Raw genomic sequence first — 23,742 nt, 5'->3', positions numbered from 1 at the left:
CAGATCTGACGTCAGTACGCCGTGGTACTAAAGCGCCTGACCGACGCCATATTCTCAGTCTTTCTTGCCCCAGATGTCAGAAGGCCTAAAAAAGAAAGGCCATAGCCAAAAAATAGAAAAAATACCCAATCACCAATAAAGAAAAATAATTACCCCAAAAGCAACACAGCAACCCCAAACTACAGAGGGGAAGGAGGGAGGGAAAATTGGACTGCAGCAATGTGGATCCTCGAACATCTACATTTATGGTAGGTACAAAACTGTACTATGTTCTTCGTCTCACATTGCTGCAGTCATAACCTGTGGGTAGAATCCCAAAGCAAAGGTAAGGGAGGTTGGCAAAATCAGAAAGCATTAGGAGCTGCTAACATGCCCTGTAAAACTGCAGTGGCAAACCCAACCCTAGATTTGGAATAAAGAGGGAGATGGTAATGTTTAGAAAAAGTGTGCACTGAACTCCAAGTAGCTGCCTCCAAAATATCCTTAGTAGCTACTCCTTAAAAGGCAGTAGAAGTGGCAGTCGCCCTAGTGGAATGAGGTCTGATTCCAGCCGGAACATCCTTTCCATGATGAGAATAACAAAAAGCAATACAATGGCCAATCCACTTAGAAATAGTTTGTTTTGAAACATGTTTTCCTTGTGAACCCAAGGCAAAAGAAATTAATAAACTGTTGAGACTGCCTGAACCCTTTAGTTCTGCTCAAATAATAACGCAACTGCCTGTGAATATCCAAAGAGTGCAAATTTTTTTCCCCTTTAATTTGGGGATCAGCATAAAAAGTAGGCAAATGAACAGATTGGTTTAAGGCCACATTAGAAACAACTTTAGGCATAAAAGTAGGGTTAGTACGCAGGGATACCCTATCCTTATGAAATATCAGGAAGGGTTCAACTGCCATTAGGGCCTGTAATTCAGATACCCTTCTAGCAGACGTAATGGCCAACAAAAAACAGTCTTCCAAGACAAAAACTTCAACTCAGATGTAGCTGCAGGCTCAAAAGGAGGTAAAGCAAGCTTTTCCAACACAAAATTGAGATCCCAGGAAGGAGTAGGAGCTCTACGTGGGGGTCTTATGTTCTTTGCCCCTCTAAGAAATTGCTTAAACAAAGGGTGAGAGAATAATGGTGGGTCACAGTCATAGTGAGCAGAAATGGCTGCAGCATGAACTTTTACAGAGGAGAAAGACAAACCCTTGTCTAATAATTCTGTAAGATACTGAAGTGCAACACTCAAATTAGGCACTGAAACATCAAAGCTCTTTGTTCTGCTCCAAAAAAAAAATCTCCTCCATTTATCAGCATAAACTTTCCTTGTACTAGGCCGTCTGGCTTCCAAAATGACATTCAAAACTTGTTGAGGAAGCTGCGACCCCCCAGGGTCTAGAACAGAATATGCCAGGCTGTCAGATGCAGGGACTGAATCCTGACATTGAGGAAGTGATTGCTTGCCTGGGACAAAAGGTGTGGAATTGATGGCAAAGGCCAAGGAGGCTCCCGTACTAAACTCCTCAGCAGAGGGTACCAGTGTTGACGTGGCCAATCTGGAGCTATTAGAATCATGCAAGGCTTGTCCTATCTGACCTTCAAGAGCACCTTGGGAAGGAGAGGCAGAGGAGGAAAGGCATAGACGTGAAGATTGTTCCAACTGAAAGATAGAGCATCCACTTTCCAAGCTTTTGGGTGAAACATCTTTGTGCAAAATTTTGGCACTTGGAAATTTAGTGGTGAAGCGAACAGATCTATGTCTGGAGTTCCCCAAGCCACTGTCAATTGTAGAACTACATGAGGATCCAATTTCCACTCGTGGGGATCCACCATATGTCTGCTCAAAACATCTGCTAAGGAATTCTGTGCTCCTGGCAGAAACCTTGCTTGAAGAGTGAGGTGCAAACTCAGAGCAGTCTCCCACAAAATCATAGCTTGTCTGCAAAGAGGGTACGAATGAGTTCCCCCCTGCTTGTTGATGTACCACATGACTGTTGTGTTGTCTGTTTGAATCAACACCTGTCCTGGTTGAAGTAGATCCTTGAAAGCCATCAGTGCAAATTGGACTGCTAACATCTCCTTCATGTTGATATGCAAATGCTGTAGTCTGGGAGGCCACGTGTCTTGAATCCATTTCCCATTGAAGTGTGCTCCCCAAGCCATGTCTGAGGCATCTGTCGTTAAGATCTGACTCGCCTCTGGTCGGATCACAGAGAGTCTCTTGTTTAGGTGACATTCCTGAGCCCACCACAAAAATTCCTTTTGGATGCAAGGTATTATCTGAATGACAGTGTCCAAATCGTGGCAGTGTTGAGTCCATACACTTTTGAGATACCACTGTAGCTTCCTCATATGTAGTTTGGCATTGGGAAGTACCAGAATACAAGATGCCATGAACCCCAAGGCTTGAAGGACTGTCCTTGCAGTCAGCCTGGACAGTAGGGATAATTGCTGGAAGTAAAGGGGAAGATTTCTTTGTTTGTCCGGGGTCAGAAAAGCCATCTGAGAGGCTGTATTCAGTCTCACACCCAGAAAGCACATGTCCTGAGAGGGCAATAGACTGGACTTTGTTTCGTTCACAGAATACCCTAGGCACCTTAACACTGCCATTACATACTGCAGATGCTGAAGTAACTTGACTTTGTCTTGAGCAAGAATCAGGCAATCGTCCAGATAAGGATAAATTTGTATTCCTCTTAGTCTTAAGAAGGCTATCACAGGAGCCAGGACCTTTGTGAACACCCTGGGCGCAGTAGATAAGCCAAAGGGCAATGCAGAGAACTGATAATGAAAAGTACCAGCCCGAAAACGCAGGAACCACCTGCAGCTGGGCCTGATAGGAATGTGAAGATAAGCCTCTTTGAGATCCAGAGTTACCATCCAGTGATCTTTGCCTAGCAGAGGCAGAAGTTGCTGCAAAGTTAACATCTTGAATTTTGGAATGTCCAGGTATGTGTTGAGAATAGACAAATCAAGAATTGGCCTCCAAGTGTTTCCTTTCTTTGGCACAAGGAACAGGCGAGAATAAAATCCTAGGCCTACTTCTGTCGGAGGGACCCCCTGGATAGCCCCCATTTTTAAAAGTAAAGAAATCTGCTTGTGAGCCTCCAGCTTTTGCTGAGGAGGAACGTCTGGCATGCCCTTGAAAGGAGGCAAGGTGTGAAAATAAAACTTGTAGCCTCGATCTATAATGTCCAACACCCATTTGTCCTGGGTAACTAAAAGCCAATTTTGCTTGAAAAGTGCCAACTTTCCTCCTAGAGGAGCTGCCAGACAGGAGGGATCTGGCAGCTGGAGGAAACAGGTCATTGGGTCTGTTTACGAAAAGGCTGACCCCTGCCCTCACTGGAAGATTGTGCAGGGGAACTCCACGTCCTAGGTCTGAAAGAACCCTGAGCATGAGCCCTGCCCCTACCACGTCTAGATCTGCCCCTAGACTGTAAATCAGAAGGATAAGCCCATCCCTTTGCAGGCCAATTTCTGCTAAACATAGGGGGCTGCACCTGTAAAAATTCCTTAACTGTCTGCATGGACTTAGCTTTGTCTTCCATTTTCTTCAAAACTGACTCCACAGGAGAACCAAACAGAACTTCAGATTGAAGGGGAGCATCCAAAATTCGAGCTTTAACATGCTCTGACAAATTCTGATCCTTAAGCCAGGCGTGCCTACGAATAACTGAACCAGTGGCAGCCACCCTGGAAGAAGCCTGAAGAGCATCAAAGCCACACTGCAAAGAATGCTTACCTACCTGATCAGAGGCATGAACTAAATCCTGCAATTCCTTACACTCTATACCCTCAGCTAAAGCATCTACCTTAGATTTCAACTGACCTAAGAGAAAATTCTGGTACTTCAGCATATGAAACTGGCAATTTAAAGCCCTCATCGCTAGAGTGGAGGAAGTATACACTTTTTTACCCCACATATCCAAAGCTCTAGAATCTTTATCCAGAGGAACTGGATTCTTTACAACAGAAGCCCTGACACCCTTAGGTCCCTGGCTAATAGTTTCCGGGTCAGTTCTAGGACTCTTATACAAATATTTATGAGCCTCTGGCACTCTGTAATACCTGTCTGGCTTGACAGGGGCAGGAGGTAAAGAATCAGGATTAAGGGAAGCCTCAGAAAAAAACATCCTGAACAACATCCAAAACAGGGGGAATAGCCAAGGGCCTATGCTGTTGTAAAAACAAAAATTCCCTAAGCCTCTTCCGAGAATCTGAGAAATCCTGACCTTCCCACTTAAAATGCTCCCTCATGGAATGCAGGGTTTCAGAAAAGGAAAAATCCTCTGGAGGGGAAGCAGAAGGATAAGAATCCTCTGCATCCGAATCAGAATAAGGAGGAAAATCCTGAATGTCCTCAGCTGAAGACTCAGAGTAATCTGAGGAATGCTCCAAACCTTCCACCTCTGGCTCCACCCTAGGCCTCTTATCCGGAGGGGGCATAGAACCTCTGATTAAAGTAATCAAATCCTCTGCCATTTTCAGCATATGCTTTTTAGGAACAGAACCTGCAGAACTAGGGCTGACGCCCGAGCCAGAAAGACCAGGCCTGGCTTTAGAAGGTGCTTTAGTGACAGAAGTAGAAGGCCTAACAACCTTATGTAAAGAAGGGATTACAGAGACTTGAGAGGCCCCCTCGGCCTGACCTAACTCCTGAGAGGCTACCTCCTGTAAAATTAGAGGCTCCCCCTGAGATTCAGCTGAAACCTCGGCTGGATCCACAGATTCCACCGTAGTTTCCAAAGAACCGGCATCCGCAACGGACGACTCATCCTGCTTGGACTTTAACGATTTTTCTTTTCGCTTCTTAGCGGTAGCGGGCGTCTGAGTATCCGACGGCATGTTGTAGTTACACCGCTTACCGAAAACAAGTCTAGCACAATCTAACCTGCGTTTAATGGTGCGCTTATTAAATCTAGCGCAAAAGCGACACCCGACTACGTCGTGCTCAGGCCCCAAGCAAGGAATACAGAGAGAGTGGTAATCCCTATGAGGTATCCGTTTCCCACAAGAAATACAATTATTAACTTTTTCTGACATCCGGATTTAACTGAGGCAAGAAAAGACAAAAATATTCCCCAACGGGGTACTTAGCCCAACTTGGTCTTCGGTCTGAAACTCAGAATACGAAAATTTCAGGACGCCGAACGGCACTTGCAAACGCTGCTTCTGCTTCGGACCATGCGGCAAGAAAGACTGAGAATATGGCGTCGGTCAGGCGCTTTAGTACCACGGCGTACTGACGTCAGATCTGAGCGACCATGACCGACGCCAGCCTAACACTTTGGTATTCGGGCCGACCGAGGACAGCAGACTACCCACAGGTTATGACTGCAGCAATGTGAGACGAAGAACATCAATGTTGAGCACTCATTTTTTGGAAACTGACAGCAAAACCGCTTTGTTGAGAGCTAACATTTGGGACAGGGCACTCAGAAGGGGACTTGGGAAAGATTATCGATGCCCCTCAGCACAGTCACAGGGTAGAAGGGGGGGTATACTTTTTGGGAAAGACATTTCTTTTTAGTTTTGGTACCTTTCTCATCTTGCCATTTGTATTTGATTCTTTGGATTTTTTGTGGCTGGGACTTCTGTTTGTTGGGCCACCAAAAATTATCCTGCTAAACTGGAGAGAAATTTGGGAACAGTGTTTAAGGATTGATTAGCTGTCACCAAATACACAATCAGATTCAAGTGGAGCATTCATAACCTCATTTTTGTAACTTATCAGAAACGTTTTGACTATACAATCAGGCATACCTCATTACCGCAGACGTCAATACATTTCTGGAAATGGTATAGGCCCCTTCCAAGACACTCCTTAAAGCAAGTTTAAATACTTGAGAGAAACACTGGACACTTACTTTGACAGACTCTTTGCTCAGCAGGTAACAATGCATCAAATTTGTCTAAACTCTACATACATCTTTACACAAACTTCAACATAAAACACTAGTAGTTAAAACACATTAAAGACTACCATGCTGGATATTTCCAGCTTCTTTCCCTGAGATTCTAGCCACTTGCCTGTCTTACCTGAAGGGGCTAGGTTTGATGACGACTAGTTGTTTTGTTGGAAGATGTCACTGGGGACAAAGCAGCAGGATCTGCAGACAAAAGGGCTTGGAGAACAGGTGCCATCAAGCACACTCGGAATTTCTCAAACACTTTTTAATCAAAGACTCATTCAATAGAGAACTGCAAAGCTTTCTTAATCATCATCCAATGCTGGAATTAATGGAGGGAAGCACCCAAATGAATATATCACTAAACCTAGCCAGCATTTCGGGGGAAAAACATTTGGTTTTCTCCACTTGTTCATTATCAGAGAAAGCTGACAGCTCAGACTCACACTGCTGAGATGTCAGATTCCAAATACCCTTCAAAATTGTGATCCCTGGATGGCTGAACAAGTGCAAAAACTTTAGTGTTACTCAGAAAGTACAACTGTGTACACAACATAAATGTAGATGTTTGAGTGTATTCAATATTGCAGTCCTGACTTGTGAGATTTCATGATGTGGAAACCCTTGGTGACAGAATAGAGTAAAAATGTTCCCTCCTCCTATGGCTGGCAAATGCCCTTTCCTGACATCAGTACACTTGGCTATAAAGGGAATCCTACCATGACATTGTTTTTTTCTTGCCCCTTAGAAGGTAGGAGCCCCCAACATGAAGCATAAGCAAGGGGACAAAAGTAGCAAAGGGGCCTGCAGAGTGACCACCCAGGGGTTCCTCTGGTTATTGAAGACAAAAGAAGCAGACTACTACTGTAGGCAAAAAGAGGGAAGGAGTCTGGCCAGAGGGATGAGGATACAAGATGCTATGCAGCCTAATGCGCTGATGAATTCACTGACTGAGAGGCATTGTCTCTACATAATGTGCTGGAAATAGAGTCAAGGAGGAGACCTTTTCTGGAGCAAAGAAGACCTTTTGAAGGGAGGAATCCAGAAGAACCCCCAGGAAAACTATCCTGGTGGAAGGATCTGTGTTGGATATGCAAAGAATTTTGGTGAACCCCAAAGAGGTGAGGAGGGTCTTAGTGAAGACTAGATCCTTGAGGAACTTTGACTGCCTCATGGCTTGAATGAGGGACAGGCAGACAATTGAGTTCAGAAAGACCAGGTAGGATAAATCTGGATTCCTTTTGTTCAGCAGAAGGCAATTACAGGGGCTAAACACTTTGTGAGGACCCTGGGAGCAGTGGACAAACCAAAGGGCAGTGCAGAGATTTGACAGTGACTGATACCGCCCTGAAGTGAAGAAAACCTCTCCAAGATTGGAATGTGCAAGAAAACATTATTTACGGCGATCATGAAAAGATGTTTCTGAAGAGTCAACATTTTGAACTTTGGTACCAGCAAGGACTGACTGAGGGTGGACAGGTCTAGGATAGGGTGCCAAGATCCTTCCTTTCTGGGAACCAAGAATAACCTGGAGTAGAATCCATTCCTTATTTGATGAATTGGTACTGTTTCCACTCAGCCCTGTCAGCACAAGTTGTAAATCTAAGAAAAAGCCCTCCTCTCTGATTTTCTGTAATATCTGGGTAACCTGAATATCTTAACGGGTCTTTGAAAGTGAGCCTGTAACTTTCCAAGATAACCCTCAAAACCCACTTGTCTAAAATAATGAGGGACCAGTTTTCTTTGAACAAGGACAGCCTTCCCTCCTATCTTTTCTGGGGAGGGGTGGTGAGAAGTGGGAAGAGAGTCACTGTTGCGCTCTGCCAGGGCCCTGTGGCCTAGAACTCCCATGCATTGGGGATAACCAATGGCCGCTGCCTGAGCCTTTGTGATTGCTGCTGCCTTTTGACTGACCAGTGTTTAGTGGGAAAATTCTTACTAAACCTAAAAGGCTGAATTTGGAGGAAAGTCCTTTACAGTTTGCATAGATTTTACTTCATCTTGCATCTATTTTTAGCATAGCCTCAGTCTTTGGCCCAAAATGGAAGTCCTTGTCCAGGGGAGCATCTAAGTTTGAATTTGATATGGTCTGGTAAGGTCTGTTCCCTAAGCCAAGCATGCTTTCTAATGACACAGCCAGATGCAGGTGCTCAGCTAGAGGCCTCTACAGCATCATAGCCAAAGTGTAGAGAGTGTCTAGCCATCTGGGATGTGGAATGGCAAAGGTCCAACAATTCCTTAGAAATGTTCTTGTCCTCCAGGGAGGAAAATATTTTGTTTCATTTTATCGAAAATATTTTGTTGGTATTTTATCATACCAAACTGGTAGTCAAGGGGCCCTGCTTTCATTGTCAGTACATAGAGCATTCTTAGAAGAGCTGACCTTTGCTCCATTGTGACCTGCAGTGACAACCTCTGGGTCAGCAGAGGAGTTTTGAAGAGGTATTTTAGTCCTGCACCCTGTAAAACCTATCTTGTTTTTGAGGGGCTGGAGCTAGAGATTCTGGGTTCACAGAACAGTCCGTAAAAACATCCTCTACCACCTCCAGTACAGGAGGAATAGCCTAAGGTTTGTGTTCTGCGAGGTCAAGGAACTCCCTGATCCTCTTTTTAGAGTGTGGGTATTCCACTGGAAATGTTTCCTCATTGCATGAAATGTTTCCACAAAGGATATGTCTTCAGGAGGAAGAGATGAAGGCAAATTCTCCTCAGAATCTGAATCTTCATAGGAAGGAAGGAAGGTTTCCTCCTCAAAGACAGAAGCCTCCTGGCCTGAATCCTCACGTGAATCAGGAGGGTTCAGAGAAAACTTCTGGGGAACGATCCCTCTTCCTTTTACCTTGGGAAGACTGCAAAGGAGGGTGCCTAACTCTGACTAAGGAGATAAGGTCCTCAGATAACCTAACCAGGTCTTACTGACATGAAGGCCTAGGCATAGGACCGGAGATATAACCCTCCTTAGGAATAGCTTTAGCCATGGGCCTATGTACGTCCGCCATCCAGACACCATTCTCTTTGTAAGGCAGAACCGGTGCAGTCTGATGCCTCCAAGGAAAATTGCTCTTGCAAAACTGCTCGCCAGTAGCCAAGATCTGCTGAGCGACCCGGCACGGGTCTTGACAGCATGGCAGACCCGGCACGGGTCTTCACAGCATGGCAGACCTGAGGCCTGCACCACCACCTCAGTTGCAGAAAGGGGCTGCAAAAGCACCTTAATTTTCTCAGCAATAATGAGCCTTGGGGGGACTAGAAGATGGTGAATGGTTGTCATTTGAGGCCCTAAGTTTGGGTCTTTCTTCCTTGTCTTTTTTATTCTTAGGGGAGCTCAGCCTTGCAGGTGACCGGTGGATGCCATTGAACGTGAGGAAGATTGCAGACTAAGATGTCTAGCTAAGATTTGGGCTCTACACCTAATGGTCCTAGAATTGAAATGGGCACAAAAACGACAACTAAGACATGGAGATCTGGGCCTAGACAGGTAAGACACGAAGTATGAAAGTCTCAATGTAGGACATGCTTACCACAGCAGAGACCATTGTTAACCTTATCTGAGACGAGTTAAATCAAGAGAGAGTTCCCCAATGGGTTACTTAGCTTTAGAAGACTTCTCTCTGGTGCAGATTGACTGACGCAATGAAACACTGCTTCAGGCTCCGACAGCAAGAGAGACCGATATCATGACAGTGGCCAACTCCCTTTATACTCAAGTGTACTGATGTCAGGGTAGGGCATCTGACAGCCTTGGAAGGAGGGAGATTTTTACTCTGGTAGTAGGCCCAACCAAGGACTTCCACAGCATGAAATCCCAAAGGTTAGGACTGTAACAATGAAACATGAAGAACATTGACAGTTAGGGACATAGTATTCTGGGCCCAAACAGGTTACACAAAGGGGGTGGAAGTCTCGGTGTGGAATTTGTTTTCCACAATGGAGACGGTTGTTAACTTTGTCTGACATTAGATAGTAAAAGGAAAGAATTCCCCAACGGGGTACTTGGCTTTCTGAAGAATTTACTCTGGCGTGGACTGACTGATAAATATACTGGATATTTGCTTCAAACTCCAACGGCAAGAAATGAAGTCATGACATCAGCGGACTCTACTTACACCACAGCATACTGACATCAGGAAAAGGCATCCGCCAGCCATAGGAGGAGAGAAGATTTTTACTCTGGTAGTTCGGCCTGCCAAGGCATCCACGGCGGGAAACTTTACAAGTCAGGACTGCAACAGTGAAACATGAAGATCATCCCACATTTGCATCCCATCAACAACTGCCTGAACAATGGCTCTAGCCATAGCCACCACAGGTGGAAACCCAGTCAGAGACTGCTAACCTATGACATGATAGATCTTTTGTTCCTTTTCTACATCCATTACACTACTGGCAGAATCACTGGGGTGAGTTCATATCAACACTGGGAACAGATTTTGCACACATGACTTTCCCCTGCACTTGGTTCTTCCATACCTGAACCAGACACTGGTACAGCCCCACAGAATGTCTCTAACCTTTTAGTCATGAAGAGCTGTGGTACTAACACCATACCAGAGGACCTGGAGGCAAAAAAAGGCAAGTGGTCCAATACATTGCTTACGGATACTGTAGAGTCACAAGCCATAGGCTGAGGCATATTTCTATTATTTTAAGGTGCACAAGAGATAGATGGTGGATGAGTGGGGGCAGGATCTGAATCTATCAGGTTAAGGGACAAAAAACAATCCAGCTCAATACCAAATACTGGCTGTATGGTCAGCCCAGTAAAAGTATGAACAAATGCCAGTATTCCCCCTCTAAACTGCAATTTAAGTATTATTTCTGTAGGAAGGAGACTTCTGAATACTGGACTGAGAAAATGACAGTACTTTCAGTAACACAGTTTAAAAGAACAAACTACATGTCACAGAATTTCCCCAGTTTTAACAAATAAAGGCTAGTTTCAGCACCAAATTAATAAAAACTGCCTAACAGTACCATAATTAGAGACAAGAAATAAATCAAACTGATGAAAAATTCCTGTCAGAAATGTTTAACATACAAAATGGCACCAAAAGCAATCTGAAACAATCTGCCACCAAACCCAGTTAACTCCACTAAATATGCAGAAATGTACACAGTTGCACTATACCATGTAAACATCTTAAGCTCTGCTGTACCCCACAGGAGCAAGTGCGTGACAAACCCCAGAAACAAACCCACATGTTAGACCCATAAAAATCAAAAGGCTTTATAATAAAAGGAAAATAATTTTGACCAAAAGTAAGAAAAATAATTCCCAGAATGTTAGAGCCCTTGACACTGAAATAAACATACAGCTTAATAAAATCCACCAAAGCCAAGTTTAATGCTAAAATATCTACCCAAAGCCAAAGACAATGGCATTTTTTAGTTATATTCATAATCTCAAATGCACAACACAGCAATGCTCTAAGCGGATTGTGAACAATGTTACCTACACTAAAAGACTGAAGATACAGCTAACTAGCTGATAAATTTACCTCTACCTTTACCCATCTCTCCACCTCCATCTATCCCTAAAAATATACCTGAAACTGGCTCACCTCCAGCTACCACAAAAGACCAAATCCTGAAAGTGTTATCAAAAGCTAAAAATACTGCATATCAGTGGTGTCGCTCTCCTACTCTACACACAATAGAAGAGTCTTCGTGGGTTCTGTTCAAGCAGTTTTTATTTTATACAAACAGCATGACAGAAGTTTACTGACTAACTTAAGTAATTTGTATACAAACTAATTGCTGTAATCATACATGCTTACTCTCTGGCTGCACTATTAAAATGGCACTAGGAATGGCACGTGCCTAACATTTATACATGCATGCTCAGTCTCTGATGTGCTTCTTAAAGATACAGCACATAACGTGCTCTCTGATCTACATATGGGCCCTGACAATATCCCTAGATGCATCTTAAATGGCATGAAGCATGATTTAACCACACCTCTAAAAACACACACAGTCTATATATACAGGTTTTGTACTAAGTGAATGGAGAACAGCTAAACTCATTCCCCTGCATAAGGGAACATCTTCCACAGACCCTGCTAATTACAGCTAATCAGCATCAATAAGGACAGCTACACTCATTCCCCTGCAGAAGGGAAAATCTTCCACAGACCCTGCTAATTACAATCATCAATCAATACGAATATGGGGAACTTCCAAACAGACCGATCACAGTTTGGATTTGTCAAGGGCTGATCATATCTGCTCACCCTTGTGGATCTTTTTTTTTTTACAAGGTCACCAAAGCAATGGATGAAGGAAAAACAGTACACACCACATACCTCAGCCTGGCCAAAGTTTTTGACAATTCTCCACTCAGGTGTTGTAGAAAAGCTAAATAAACTGGGAAGAAGACCCTGTCACAGACTGGATTACCAACTGGCTCACAGACAGAATGCAGATAATCAAAATAAGGGAAGTAACCTCCACAAAGAGACCAGTCAACAGTGGAGTCCTCCGGGGTCCTTTGTTGGGACTTCTCCTGTTTGGCATCTACTTTTCTGAAGTAAAAGTCAATACTGAAAAGCACTGTCTGGCTAAGTTTGCAGATGATTGCAGGCTAGGAGCAGTCACTGATTCCCCAAATGACTTGGCCATCCTGCAGGAAGATTTGTCTTAAATAACTGGAGTAAAATAATGGTCTGAAAATAAATGCCAAACAGTACATTACTGTATCCTACCGACTGGGAACTACTACACTGACATGACCAAGAATTTTGTCAGAAAAGTTTAATGTACAAAATGGCGTCAAAATCACAATTTAAAAATGTTTAAATGTTGCAATTCTGTTCATTCACTTCAAATAACGCCATAGAAAAACTGCAAGATTAGCAAGTTTTCTGTCTGAACTTCCAATTTAACCTTTTAAATCAACAGCATAAGCCTTACTGTGCTAGTCAAAGAAAAAACAAAAGCATAACAAAATTGCTAATCAGGAAAAAAAGTGAAAAAAGCAAAATATACTATCCAAGCACTCTCAGAAAAAGGCAGAGGGAGGAAATAAAATCCAAAAGGGGTTCTTATCAGACTTCAGCAAATGAAAACCCTGAGAAAGAAGCCATCTTCTCAGAGATCCCTCTCTTACTGGGGCACTAGAAAACCGGAAGGGTTCTGTGCGTCTGAAAGGTATTCCCGTGTACTCTCAGGTGACTGGTCCATCAGACCCACAGACAAGTGGGGGGGGGACTACCACAGATGCGGTAGCAGGGCATTGCTTCCTACATGCCAACTAAGGCAGTGTTTTTGTTGAATATGTAACAGTTGTGTAAGTAAACACACAAGCAGATGCTCAAATGACCACTGCTGCAGTAGCCTTAACTATATTGGTTATATCCTGCCAAGGATATAACAGCTGGCCACCTTCCAAAAGTGTCAAGGTACCTTCCACATGCCCAAATGATCAGTCAGCTTGAGCGGACTAAAAAGACAGATCTGAGTGCCAAGCCCTTCAGATAACTCATGCTAACAGAGATAGGGAGGCGGAGTCCTGAAATAACTATGCTAGGAACAACATAATTATTCAGACCCTGGCATAAACACCAGACCAAAAAAGCAAGGGGGATGGAGGGAGGGAGCGGGTACTGCAGCAGTGATCATTCGAACATCTACTGTTATGATAAGTTTAATTATACAACTGTACTATGTTCACACTGATCACTGCTGCAGTAGCAGTGATCAATATGCAGAAGCCTTAGCGATATGAGTAGATTACTAAATTTGAGAGAAGAGAGGTGGAAAGGGAAGGTCCAGGAACCCCTGGAGAATGGCCCTGGCAAAGCCTGAACTAAGCCTAGGGAAGGAATCAAGCTTGTAATGCTTTAAACATGCATGTACATACAAGTTACTGCTTCTAGAATAAAACCCTTTCCAAAAAGCAATAGATGAAGCCAAAGCCCTGGTAGAGTGGGCCTTAATCCTGCTTGGAACAGTATTATTGTGGTGACTAGAACAAAAGGTAACAGCTGGAGACAGCCAATTGAAAATGGTCCGATTTGGCACAGGCTGTCCCACATAGGTTCATAGCAGATCAATTTAAGCCTAGCCAGTTTCCTCAAAAGTGAGAATCTTTATTCTCCAGCCCTGCTCATCTTTACAAGAAATGAGCAACTGATCTTAAGACCTAAAAGATTTAGTTCTGTCAAAATAGTACAAGTGTGGTATGTGGATATCCAAGGAATGGAGTATCCCCTTCTCCCTTGTTTTTTAGGTTCACGAAAGGTGAGAGTGAGGTGGACAGTTTGGTTTAAAGTATTCTCAGACACTACTTTAGGCTTAAGGAGGATTAGTTCTCAGACAAACTCTGTCTCTGTGGAAAATGAGATAGGGTTGACTCATAAGAGCTTGCAACTCTGATACTCTTCTTGCTGAGGTCAGAGCAACCAGTAAAACAGTTTTTCATGGTAAGAACTTCAAGTCAGTCAGTTTAGCTGGTTCAAATGGAGCAAGTGTTAGCTTCTCTAACACAGCATTAAGATCTTAAGGAGGAGCCACCAGTTTTCTTAGAGGTCTCTTATGCAAAACTCCTTTCAAAAACACTTGACATGCGAATGCATTGAAAAAGGGGGATCCAAGGGCAGACGTGACAAAATAATCAATAAATGAACCCTGACGGAGGAGTAAGAAAGGCCATAGGAAAGTTATACAAACATTGTAAAACTGGAAAACAATTACCCTTGAATGGGTGCCGATTATGTTGCTGGCACCAACTAGAAAACATTTTCCTTTTGCTAATATATGATTTTCTACTAACAAGCTTTCTTGCCTCCATTATACCGGCTGAACATCCTCAATAAATACATGTGTAAAACAAATTAAAGACCTTATCATCCAGGCAATCAAATGAATGAAGTTGTCTGATGTCAGTGTGCGTCCAATACCTCTGTTCTTGTGTGAGTAGATCCAGACTGTCAGGAAGTTTGTGGTAACTGCCCCAGGCTATTTCCAAAAGAAGGGAGAACCGCGATTGCCTGGGCTGGAAGGAAGTCATCAAAATGACCTTGGGGGATTCTTTCAGAATCTTTAGAAGTACCCTGGAAATCAGTGGAAAGGGTGGAAAAGCATACCCGAACAAAGGAAAGGAAAAGTCATCGGTCTTTCAGTTTCTCTTGCATGGAGTACTGGAGCAAAATCTTGCTAGCTGATTGTTCAGACAGCAGACAAACGGTCTATTTGAAGAACTCAAACTGATCAAATCTAGAAAGACCCCCGATCAAGTTTCCATTTGTAAGGGGTCTACACTTCGCCTGCTAAGCTTGTCTGCTATCAACTGAATGCAGAATGCCTGTAGAATGAGACTATACAGAGAAGCTATATCCCAAGCTAACATGTCTAGACTGCAAAGGGGGTATGATCTAGTTTTCTTTTGCTTGTTGATGTACCACAAAAGTCTGTGGTATTGTCTGTAGCAACTTGAGGTCCAAGGGACCAAAGATGCCAGAGAGAAAGGAGTGACTTGATCAGGGCAAGCATCTCTTTTATACTTGTATGCTTGCATCTGTTCTTGGTGTCCTGCACACCTTGAATTTTTATACCTCCTGAAATTGCTCCCCCCAAGTAAAGTCCGAGGCAAGTGCACTGACTGGCTGCTTTGGAGCAGGGAGCGAGTAAGGCAGACCTGGCTTCAGGGAAATTTGCTGTTACCACAGAGTGCTTTTTCCTCTGACAAACTCCAGCACTGGGATTTGAAAAGAAAAAGGATGTTGGTGCTGGGACAACAGAGACTTCAGATACCACAGTATCTCTCATGTGGAGTCTTGCCAGGTTTATCATGAGAATCAGATGCCATGAGACACAAAATCCTGAGGTATTCCCTCACAGTGACTGAATTATAAATGAACAACCTTAGAAATAGATCTAGATTTATTTTCTCTCTCCCTCTTTTTTTTTTTTTTTTATTAATTTCCCCAAGTCTTTTGGGTTTCTAATACTGCGACGTGAATGGACCTCAAAGTATGATTAAAGTTCATGAAATTAGTATTGTTTCAGTCTTTGATGTTAGCCAAAAGTGCTCTACACGCAGCACCCACAATGTGGCCAGTAATGTCTCCTCCTGCAATTTGTATGCAGTTACACATATTGGTAACATATCTAAGTATGATTGTAAATTCTTTTTTTAAAAGACCCATTGCTCCTGCTACTACTGGAAATATCTGTGTATCCTTCTTCCACACTGCCCTTGTTTCTGCCTGCAAATCTTGGTATTTTATGAATTGGTGTCTCTCTGTATGCAAGACACTGTAGTCACTGGGTACATCTATTTTTTGAACTGTTGGTAATGCATGACCCCACATGATATAAACTTCATCAGTACTTCGTGGCTCATGTTTCCAGTGTTTTTCAGCTACTTCAATATTTTAATGTTCGCACAATCCTCAGTGCAACAGTCTTGCTACAGTACAACCTTTACTAGACCGTCCTTCTGCCATTAATATATCACAACTAGCAACAAGATGTGCAACCGTTTCCAATTCTGCTTTACAACACCTACATTTGTCTGTTTCACCAACGTGTTCAATGGACTTTGTAAACCAACGTGTACTTAGTCCACTATTCTTGGGCCGCCAATATCAACCTTTTGTCTTTTGGTTTAAATTCACCCTCATTAACCATTCCTGCATTAGATCCTGATCAACATGACGTTGTTCCAAGAGTTATCTATACTTGCTACTAGATTCCACATTTCTTGGCTTCTCATCTGACCCTTTACCTTATATATTCCTTCTTTTGCTTTTTGGCACATTCAGTTGCCACCTGATTTTCATCCACTTTTGTTTTTATTTCCATTCCTGCTTGATGCCGATATGCTTCTGCTAAACTAAGCAAAGAAGTCACCTTAGACTTATTGTCATGTTTCAAAACTTTCACTACATTTGGGTTTTGTGAGGTCAGCAGATATATATGGATGCGGTAACACGATTACAGATCATCTATACATGTAATCAATTTTGAGGACGCTATCTGCTTTTCCTGTGTGAGAAACTCTTTGAACTGAGGTGTCTGACACCCCATGAACACAATCCTCTATGAAAGAGTGAAAAAAAGAATTATGAATGTTGTCTTCGAAACCTAGCTTGCGTAAGAGATCTCTTATCCAAGTGACAGATTTTTGACACTTTGAAAAAGACTCTGCAAAGGTAAGCAAGCAGTCTAAATACGTAAAAATGTGGATAACCAGTAGCCTCTAATGAGGTGTAACTATAGCCGTTACACTTTGTGGACACTCTTGGTTCAGTGGATAGTCCAAAGGGCAAGGCAGAGAACTGACCGTGTGAGTTAAGATGTACACAAATCCTTAAGAAATGCCTGAAATTTGGATGCACAGGAATGTGATACGAATCATTTAAAACTAGTGTTACTAGGAAACCTGAATGAAGTGGTAACAGCTTGTGAAGTGACATCATTTTGAACTTGGACACTATCCAGAACTAGTCCTCAAGCACTTTCTTTCATTGGCACTAAAAACACTGAATAAAAACCTTTCAAGACCTGGGAAGGAGGAACTGGTTCTACTATTCTCTGGACAGCATGTGTTGAAGAACAGGGGCAAATAGAGTGGCTGGTCGGGTGGATGAGGAATTATCTGCCTGAAGAGGAGGGATTTTCTCCCAGTGCCCTCTAATCTTGAAGAATGATCTTCAAAACTGACCCCCCCCCCCCCCAAGACAAAAACATGTACTCACCATAACGTTTAATCTGTAATGTCCATTTTCATTCTTCAACAGTTGGGTTTGGATCTGACTCCGCTACTTCTTTCAGATCGTAGAACACAAACTCTTGAGCTCATCCCTTTACCCATAATGTCCCACCAAACTAACATACCTCAGCTCTAGTTTGCTGCCCAGAGATTTATAGAGCACTGGAAATTAAGAAAAGAACAGAAGCTGAAGCCCAAAAGGGAACAGAGCTTCCTCCAATACTCTTTGATCTTTCCTGAAGTAAAAAAAAACAAGGAAGGGAGTAGATGGGTGGGCAGTTTAGGAAGAATGAAAACGGACAACAGAGATGTAATGTTACAGCGAGTACATAACTATCTGATGCTGTCATTTTCATTCATTCCTCAAAAGTTAGAACAGTGTCTCCAGCTACCTAAATCCCAGGAGGACTCTGGAAGGATATTCCAGAGAACAGCTGAGCCAAAGGCTATTCTTCTCCTAGAACCAGATCCAATCTGTAATGGGAAACAAAGGTAAAAAAAGTAGCCCAAGTTGCAGCTGCACAAATATTATCCAAGTAACTTCTAGACAAAAAGGCTGAGAAAGTCGCCAACAGACCTCTTGGAATAGGCTTTTGGAGGTTCTGATAAAGGCAAACCCGCTTTCTCATAAACAAAGGGAATACAGTCAGTCAAACATTTGGCCACAGTTATTTTTGATACTGGTTTACCTAATTTTGAATCGGAAAAGGAAACAATTGTTCAGATTTTCTCATATCTTTGGTTCTGTGAAGGTAGAAAAATAACTGTCCGTGGGCATCCAAAAGATGTAAATTCCAGTTATGCACTCACCATAAATATGTTACTGTGTTGTCTTTTCAGTCTTCCTCAAAGTATGGGTCTCGGATCCAGTCCTCGGATCTGACTTAGCCAATCTCTTTAGGCTCTTGGATCCAATTCTCGAGCTCCTCCCTTTAGCCATAATGCCCCTTAGTTGCCAGATTACCTCTGATCGACTTTGCTGCTGCTAAATGTGCCTGAAAGCATAAATACTTATAATTACAATTATAACAAAAAAATAGAATAGAGACAGAGTAGGGGCTCATACAGGGAATAATGGTTCCCATATACCTCCTCAGGTCACTCCCAAAAGGTAATAGGTTCATAGGTTGGTACTAGGCTATCTGCCCGAGGGCATTTACAAGCCTAGCCAGTGTGTGTTGGCTTTCGCCGCCTCACTGATTAATTAAATGATCCTCTGTCAAGCAGAGCCAATAAAGTGATCCCAAGGGTGTATTTTCTGTTACCCATCCACTCGTCAAGATTTCTCTTGAAGAGTGTTAGTGAGGGGCTCTGCCTGATGTAATTTGGAATTTTGTTCCAAAGCATGGGGAGTTCTCCGTGACAGGAATCTATCCCTCCAGCATGTTCTATTTATTGTTGTGGCGAGGTTTAGCGCACTAGAGCGCATGGCTCGCAGTGATTTGGATTTCTTTAGGTGGAGCATATCCATCAATTCTGAGTTGGACATGGCTTTGTAAGTCAGGCAGAGATCACCTCTGAGTAAATGATATGCCACTGAGTACAGCCGGAGTTTTTTCAGTCGGGCTGCATAGGACATATGTTTGAGACCAGCAATACTCTTGGTGAGATACTTTTGTGGTCTTTCCAGCTGTTGGAAGTGTCTTGTGAGGTACATCCCAAATGGGGCATTGTACTCTATGATGGGTTTAATAAGTGACGAGTAGAGGGGCACTATAACCTCTATTTCTAGATGCAAACCCTTTAGTAATTAGATGGGCCACATAGAAGGATTTCCCAACTACTTTGGCAATATGATTGTCAAAGGAGAGATTACTATCTACCTGGGTCCCCAGATCTCTTATTACCTCTTCTGTATTAAGGGGGCTGCCACCTATGTGGTAATTAGTGGGTGTTTTGTTTTTCCCAAATGGGATGACTACGCATTTTTTGGCATTTAGCTTGAGGCCATGACTTTGACACCAGGTGTCCAACTCAGTAAGGCCCTTTTGGAGGATGTCCGTGTCAGCCGGAGAGTCAATTATGTCTCCCAGTTTGCAGTCATCGGCAAACTTGGTTAGCCAAAGTCCTCCTGTGCTTGCCTGTACTTCTGAGAAGTATATGCCGAACAGTAGGGGTCCCAGGACTGAGCCTTGTGAGACACCACTTGTGACTGGTTTAGAGTCGGACAGGGGAAGGAGGGTGGGGAGTTGAAGAATGAAGATGGACAACACAGATGCATAGGTATGGTGAGTACATAACTGTAATATCGCATATCATTTTCATTCACTGCTCAGCTTATTGGACAGAGTCCCCAGCTACGATAATCTTGGGTGGCCCTCACTGAAGGATATTCAGGAAAACTGCAGAGCCAAAAACAGCCCTGTTTCTGGACATGTTGTCCAACTTGCAATGAGCAATAAAGGTGTGAGACATGGACCAAGTGGCAGCAGCACAAAAATCATCAACTGAAGCTCTGGCCCAAAAGGCAAATGATGTAGCTTTGGATTTAGTCGAATGAGCCTTTGGAGATTTAGGTAAGGACAACCGATTTTAAAGAATATACATAGGAAATACAATCTGTTATCCATTTAGCTGGTTTAGCAAAGGAAACAGCTGATCAGTTTTTCAAAATTCCTTTGTTCAATGTAGGTAAAAAGTACAGTTGTGTACCTACCATAAATATAGATGTTAGAGTGTATTCACTGTTGCAGTCATTACTCTTGGGTTATCCTGCTGTCAGGCTACCCTCAGTCAGCCAGAATTCCAAAGTTTAGGTCTGGCGTCGGTTGCTGTCGCCTCTTCCCTGATGTCAGTGCGCCAGGGGTATAAAAGATGCAGCGGACGCCATTTTCTTCAGTTTTTCTTGCCCCAGATGACAGGTGCCCCCAAATTGGTAGGCTGAAAAAAATATGCCAATAAAAATGCATGCACAAAAATAACATTTCCTTTCTCTACAAGCAAATACACCAAATAGGTTGTATAAGATAGAGAAGTGCAGATAAGTCCCAGCAAAGAGTAGGGGGATGGTGGGTGGGTAACCTGGACTGCAACAGTGAATACACTCGAACATCTACATTTATGGTAGGTACACAACTGTACTATGTTCATCGTGTTTCACTATTGCAGTCATTACTCTTGGGTTGAATCCCAAAGCTGAGGATGGGTGGCTGGGCTAAATAGGATTAGGAGAGGCTATGAGGCCCTGCAGAACTGCAGTGGCAAAGCCTGCTCTGGACTTACAGTAAAGAGGTAGTGCTTTGTGAAAGTGTGCACTGAACTCCAAGTTGCAGCCTCTAAGATGTATTTAGTTGGTACTCCTCTGAGGAAGGCTGCTGAAGTGGCTGCTGCTCTGGTGGAATGAGGCCTAATGCCCTTAGGCACAGATTTGCCATGTTGAAAATAGCAGAAACGGATGCACTGGTCTATCCATTTTGAAATAGTCTGTTTTGAGATAGCCTTTCCTTGTGATCCTGCAGCACATGACACTAAAAGTTGCTCAGTCTTTCTGAAAGCTTTAGTTCTGTCCAAGTAGAAGCGTAACTGCCTGTGTATGTCCAAAGAATGCAGAATTTTCTCACCCTTGTTCTGTGGATTTGGATAAAAGGTAGGCAAGTGAATGGTTTGGTTGAGGGCCACACTGGATACCACCTTAGGCATAAATGTAGGATTTGTCCTCAGAGGATGAAAAATGATAAAAGGTTCCACAGCCATGTGTGCTTGTAACTCCGAGACTCACCTTGCAGAGGTTATTGCTAGGAGCATAGCTGTTTTCCAGGATAAGAATTTTATATCTGCTGTTGATGCCAGCTCAAAAGGAGGCAGTGTGAGTTTTTCCAAAACATAATTGAGGTCCCAGGCCGGAGTTAGTGCTCTCCTTGGAGGCCTAATGTTTTTGGCCCCTCTGAGGTACTGCCTAATTAAAGGATGAGAAAAGATAGGTGGTTCCGTATTGTAATGGGCTGATATTGCAGAGGCATGAATCTTAATTGATGAGAAAGAAAGGCCTTTGTTCAGCATCTCAGTTAGGTATTGTGAAATCTGAGGGATATTCGGTACACACGTGTCAATGCCTTAATTCCTGGTTCCAAGCACAGAATCTCTTCCATTTTTCTGCATAAGATTTTCTGGTACTGGGCCTCCTGGCCTCCAAGATAACATCCATAACAGCTTTTGAAAGAGGATTGTTTTGCATTATCAGCCATGTTGCCAGATTTAAGGTCCTGAGTTGGCTATGCAGGATCTGATTGTTTTGTTGGGTCAGCAAGCGAGAAGTCTGAGGCAATATCCATGGTGGACCTTGAGACAAGCTCTTTAGGACTGGGTACCAGTGCTGGCGTGGCCAGTCTGGTGCAATCAGTATCATTTTTGGCTTCTCTTGTCTGACCCTTAGGAGTACCCTGGGAAGGAGAGTCAGTGAAGGAAAGGCATATACTGTTAGATTTTTCCAGGTGAAGGATAGGGTGTCCACTTTCCATGCTTGCTTGTGATAAATCCTTGTGCAAAATCTCTGCAATTGGCAGTTGTGAGGGGAGGCAAATAGATCTATGTCTGGGCATTCCCACTTCCTTATTATCATGCTGAAGACTTGTGGATCCAGTTTCCATTTGTGGGGATCCATGAGGTTTCTGCTTAGTTTGTCTACCAGAGTATTTGTTTTTCCTGGCAGGAATTGTGCTTGCAGGTGAACTTAAAAAGCCAATGCTGTGTCCCATAAGGTCATTGCTTGTCTGCAGAGGGGGTAGGAATGTGTACCTCCCTGCTTGTTTATGTACCACATGACTGTAGTAATGTCTGTCTTTATCAGTAGCTGTCCTGGATGAAGCAGGTCCTTGAAAGCTGTCAGGGCATTTTGAACAGCTAGCATCTCTCTCTGATGTGAAGATGCATCTGGTTTGCAGGCCATGTACCCTGAATACATTTTCCTGTCATTTGGGCTCCCCAGGCATAATCTGATGCATCCGTTGTCAGTGTCTGTCTGGCTGTGGGTAAACTGAATGGCAGACCCTTTTTGTGGTGACAGGCTTCTGCCCACCATTGAAACTCCTGCTGCAGGCAGGGAATGAGTGCAATTACTGTCTCCAGGCTGTGGCAATGCTGAGTCCAAACAATTTTTAGATACCACTGTAGTTTCCTCATATGCAGTCTGGCATATGGAATTAGTAGAATGCAGGATGCCATGAAACCCAAGGCCTGCAGGATTTTCCTTGCAGATAGGTGGGTTTTTGTTGTCAATTTATTGAAGTAAGAAGTCAGTTGCTTTTGTTTGTCTGGCGTGAGATAAGCCATCTGGGCAGTTGTATTTAAGCTTGCACCCAGGAATATTATCTCTTGAGAGGGCACTAGTTTTGATTTCTTTTCGTTTACTGTGTACCCTAAGCCAGTTAGTAATCTTTTTACAAATGCCAGATGCTTTAGAAGAATGTCTTTGTTCTCTGCTTGAATTTGGCAGTCCCCCAAGTAGGGATATATTTGAATTCCTCTGTCTGCAAAACGGAATCACTGGTGCCAGGCATTTTGTGAAGACCCTGGGTGCAGTAGATAAGCCAAAGGGCAGTGCAGAGAATTGGTAATACATTGAGCCAGCTATGAATGTGAGGTATCTTCTGCAAGATTGTCTGATTGGGACATGCAGGTATGCCTCTTTTAGGTCCAAAGTTATGAGCCAAGCCTTCTTGCCCAGCATGGGCAGTAGCTGCTGTAGAGTCGACATCTTGAATTTTGGAACTTCCAAAAATGTATTTAGAATAGACAGGTCCAGTATTGGTCTCCAGGTTCTGTTCTGAGTACTAGGAAAAGTCTGGAGTAAAATCCTTGCCCCTGCTCTTGTTGTGGTACTTGCTGAATGGCCCTCATGTCCATGAGGGCTGTAATTTGTTTTTGTGCCTCTGCCCATTGATTGTGTGGCAGGTCCGGCATACCTTTTGACCTTGGTAGAGTGTGAAAATGGAACCTGTAGCCTTGGGACACTATTTTCAAGACCCATTTGTCTTTGGTAACCATTTGCCAATTTGATGAAAAAAGTGCTAGTTTCCCCCCTATGGGGGGCTGCCAAAAGAAAAGTGCTTGGATCTGGCAGAGGAAAGTCATTGGGACTGTTTCCTGTAAAGTTGTGATTTGTCTTCTCCGCTTTTGGAGGTAGGAGCACC

The 23,742-nt window shown here is 43.3% G+C and overlaps 1 protein-coding gene across 1 annotated transcript in view; it reads right to left on the bottom strand.

Moving 5' to 3' along the window:
- USP9X (ubiquitin specific peptidase 9 X-linked) overlaps window positions 1-23,742 on the bottom strand; it is a 5,037,693-nt gene that overhangs the window by 1,092,168 nt on the left and 3,921,783 nt on the right. Inside the window, exons 34-35 of the mRNA XM_044071835.1 lie at window positions 5,121-5,155; window positions 671-721 (exon numbers count right to left, since the gene is read on the bottom strand). Of these exons, the coding sequence (XP_043927770.1) occupies window positions 671-721; window positions 5,121-5,155 (86 nt within the window). The remainder of the gene's footprint in view (window positions 1-670; window positions 722-5,120; window positions 5,156-23,742) is intronic.

This window comes from Protopterus annectens, chromosome 5.part0 (genome assembly GCF_019279795.1).
Source record: "Protopterus annectens isolate FY-2018-M chromosome 5.part0, PAN1.0, whole genome shotgun sequence".
Classification (NCBI taxonomy): Eukaryota; Metazoa; Chordata; order Ceratodontiformes; family Protopteridae; genus Protopterus; species Protopterus annectens.
Note: the sequence above shows the minus strand (reverse complement) of the source record. Positions and strands in the feature narration are given on the sequence as shown.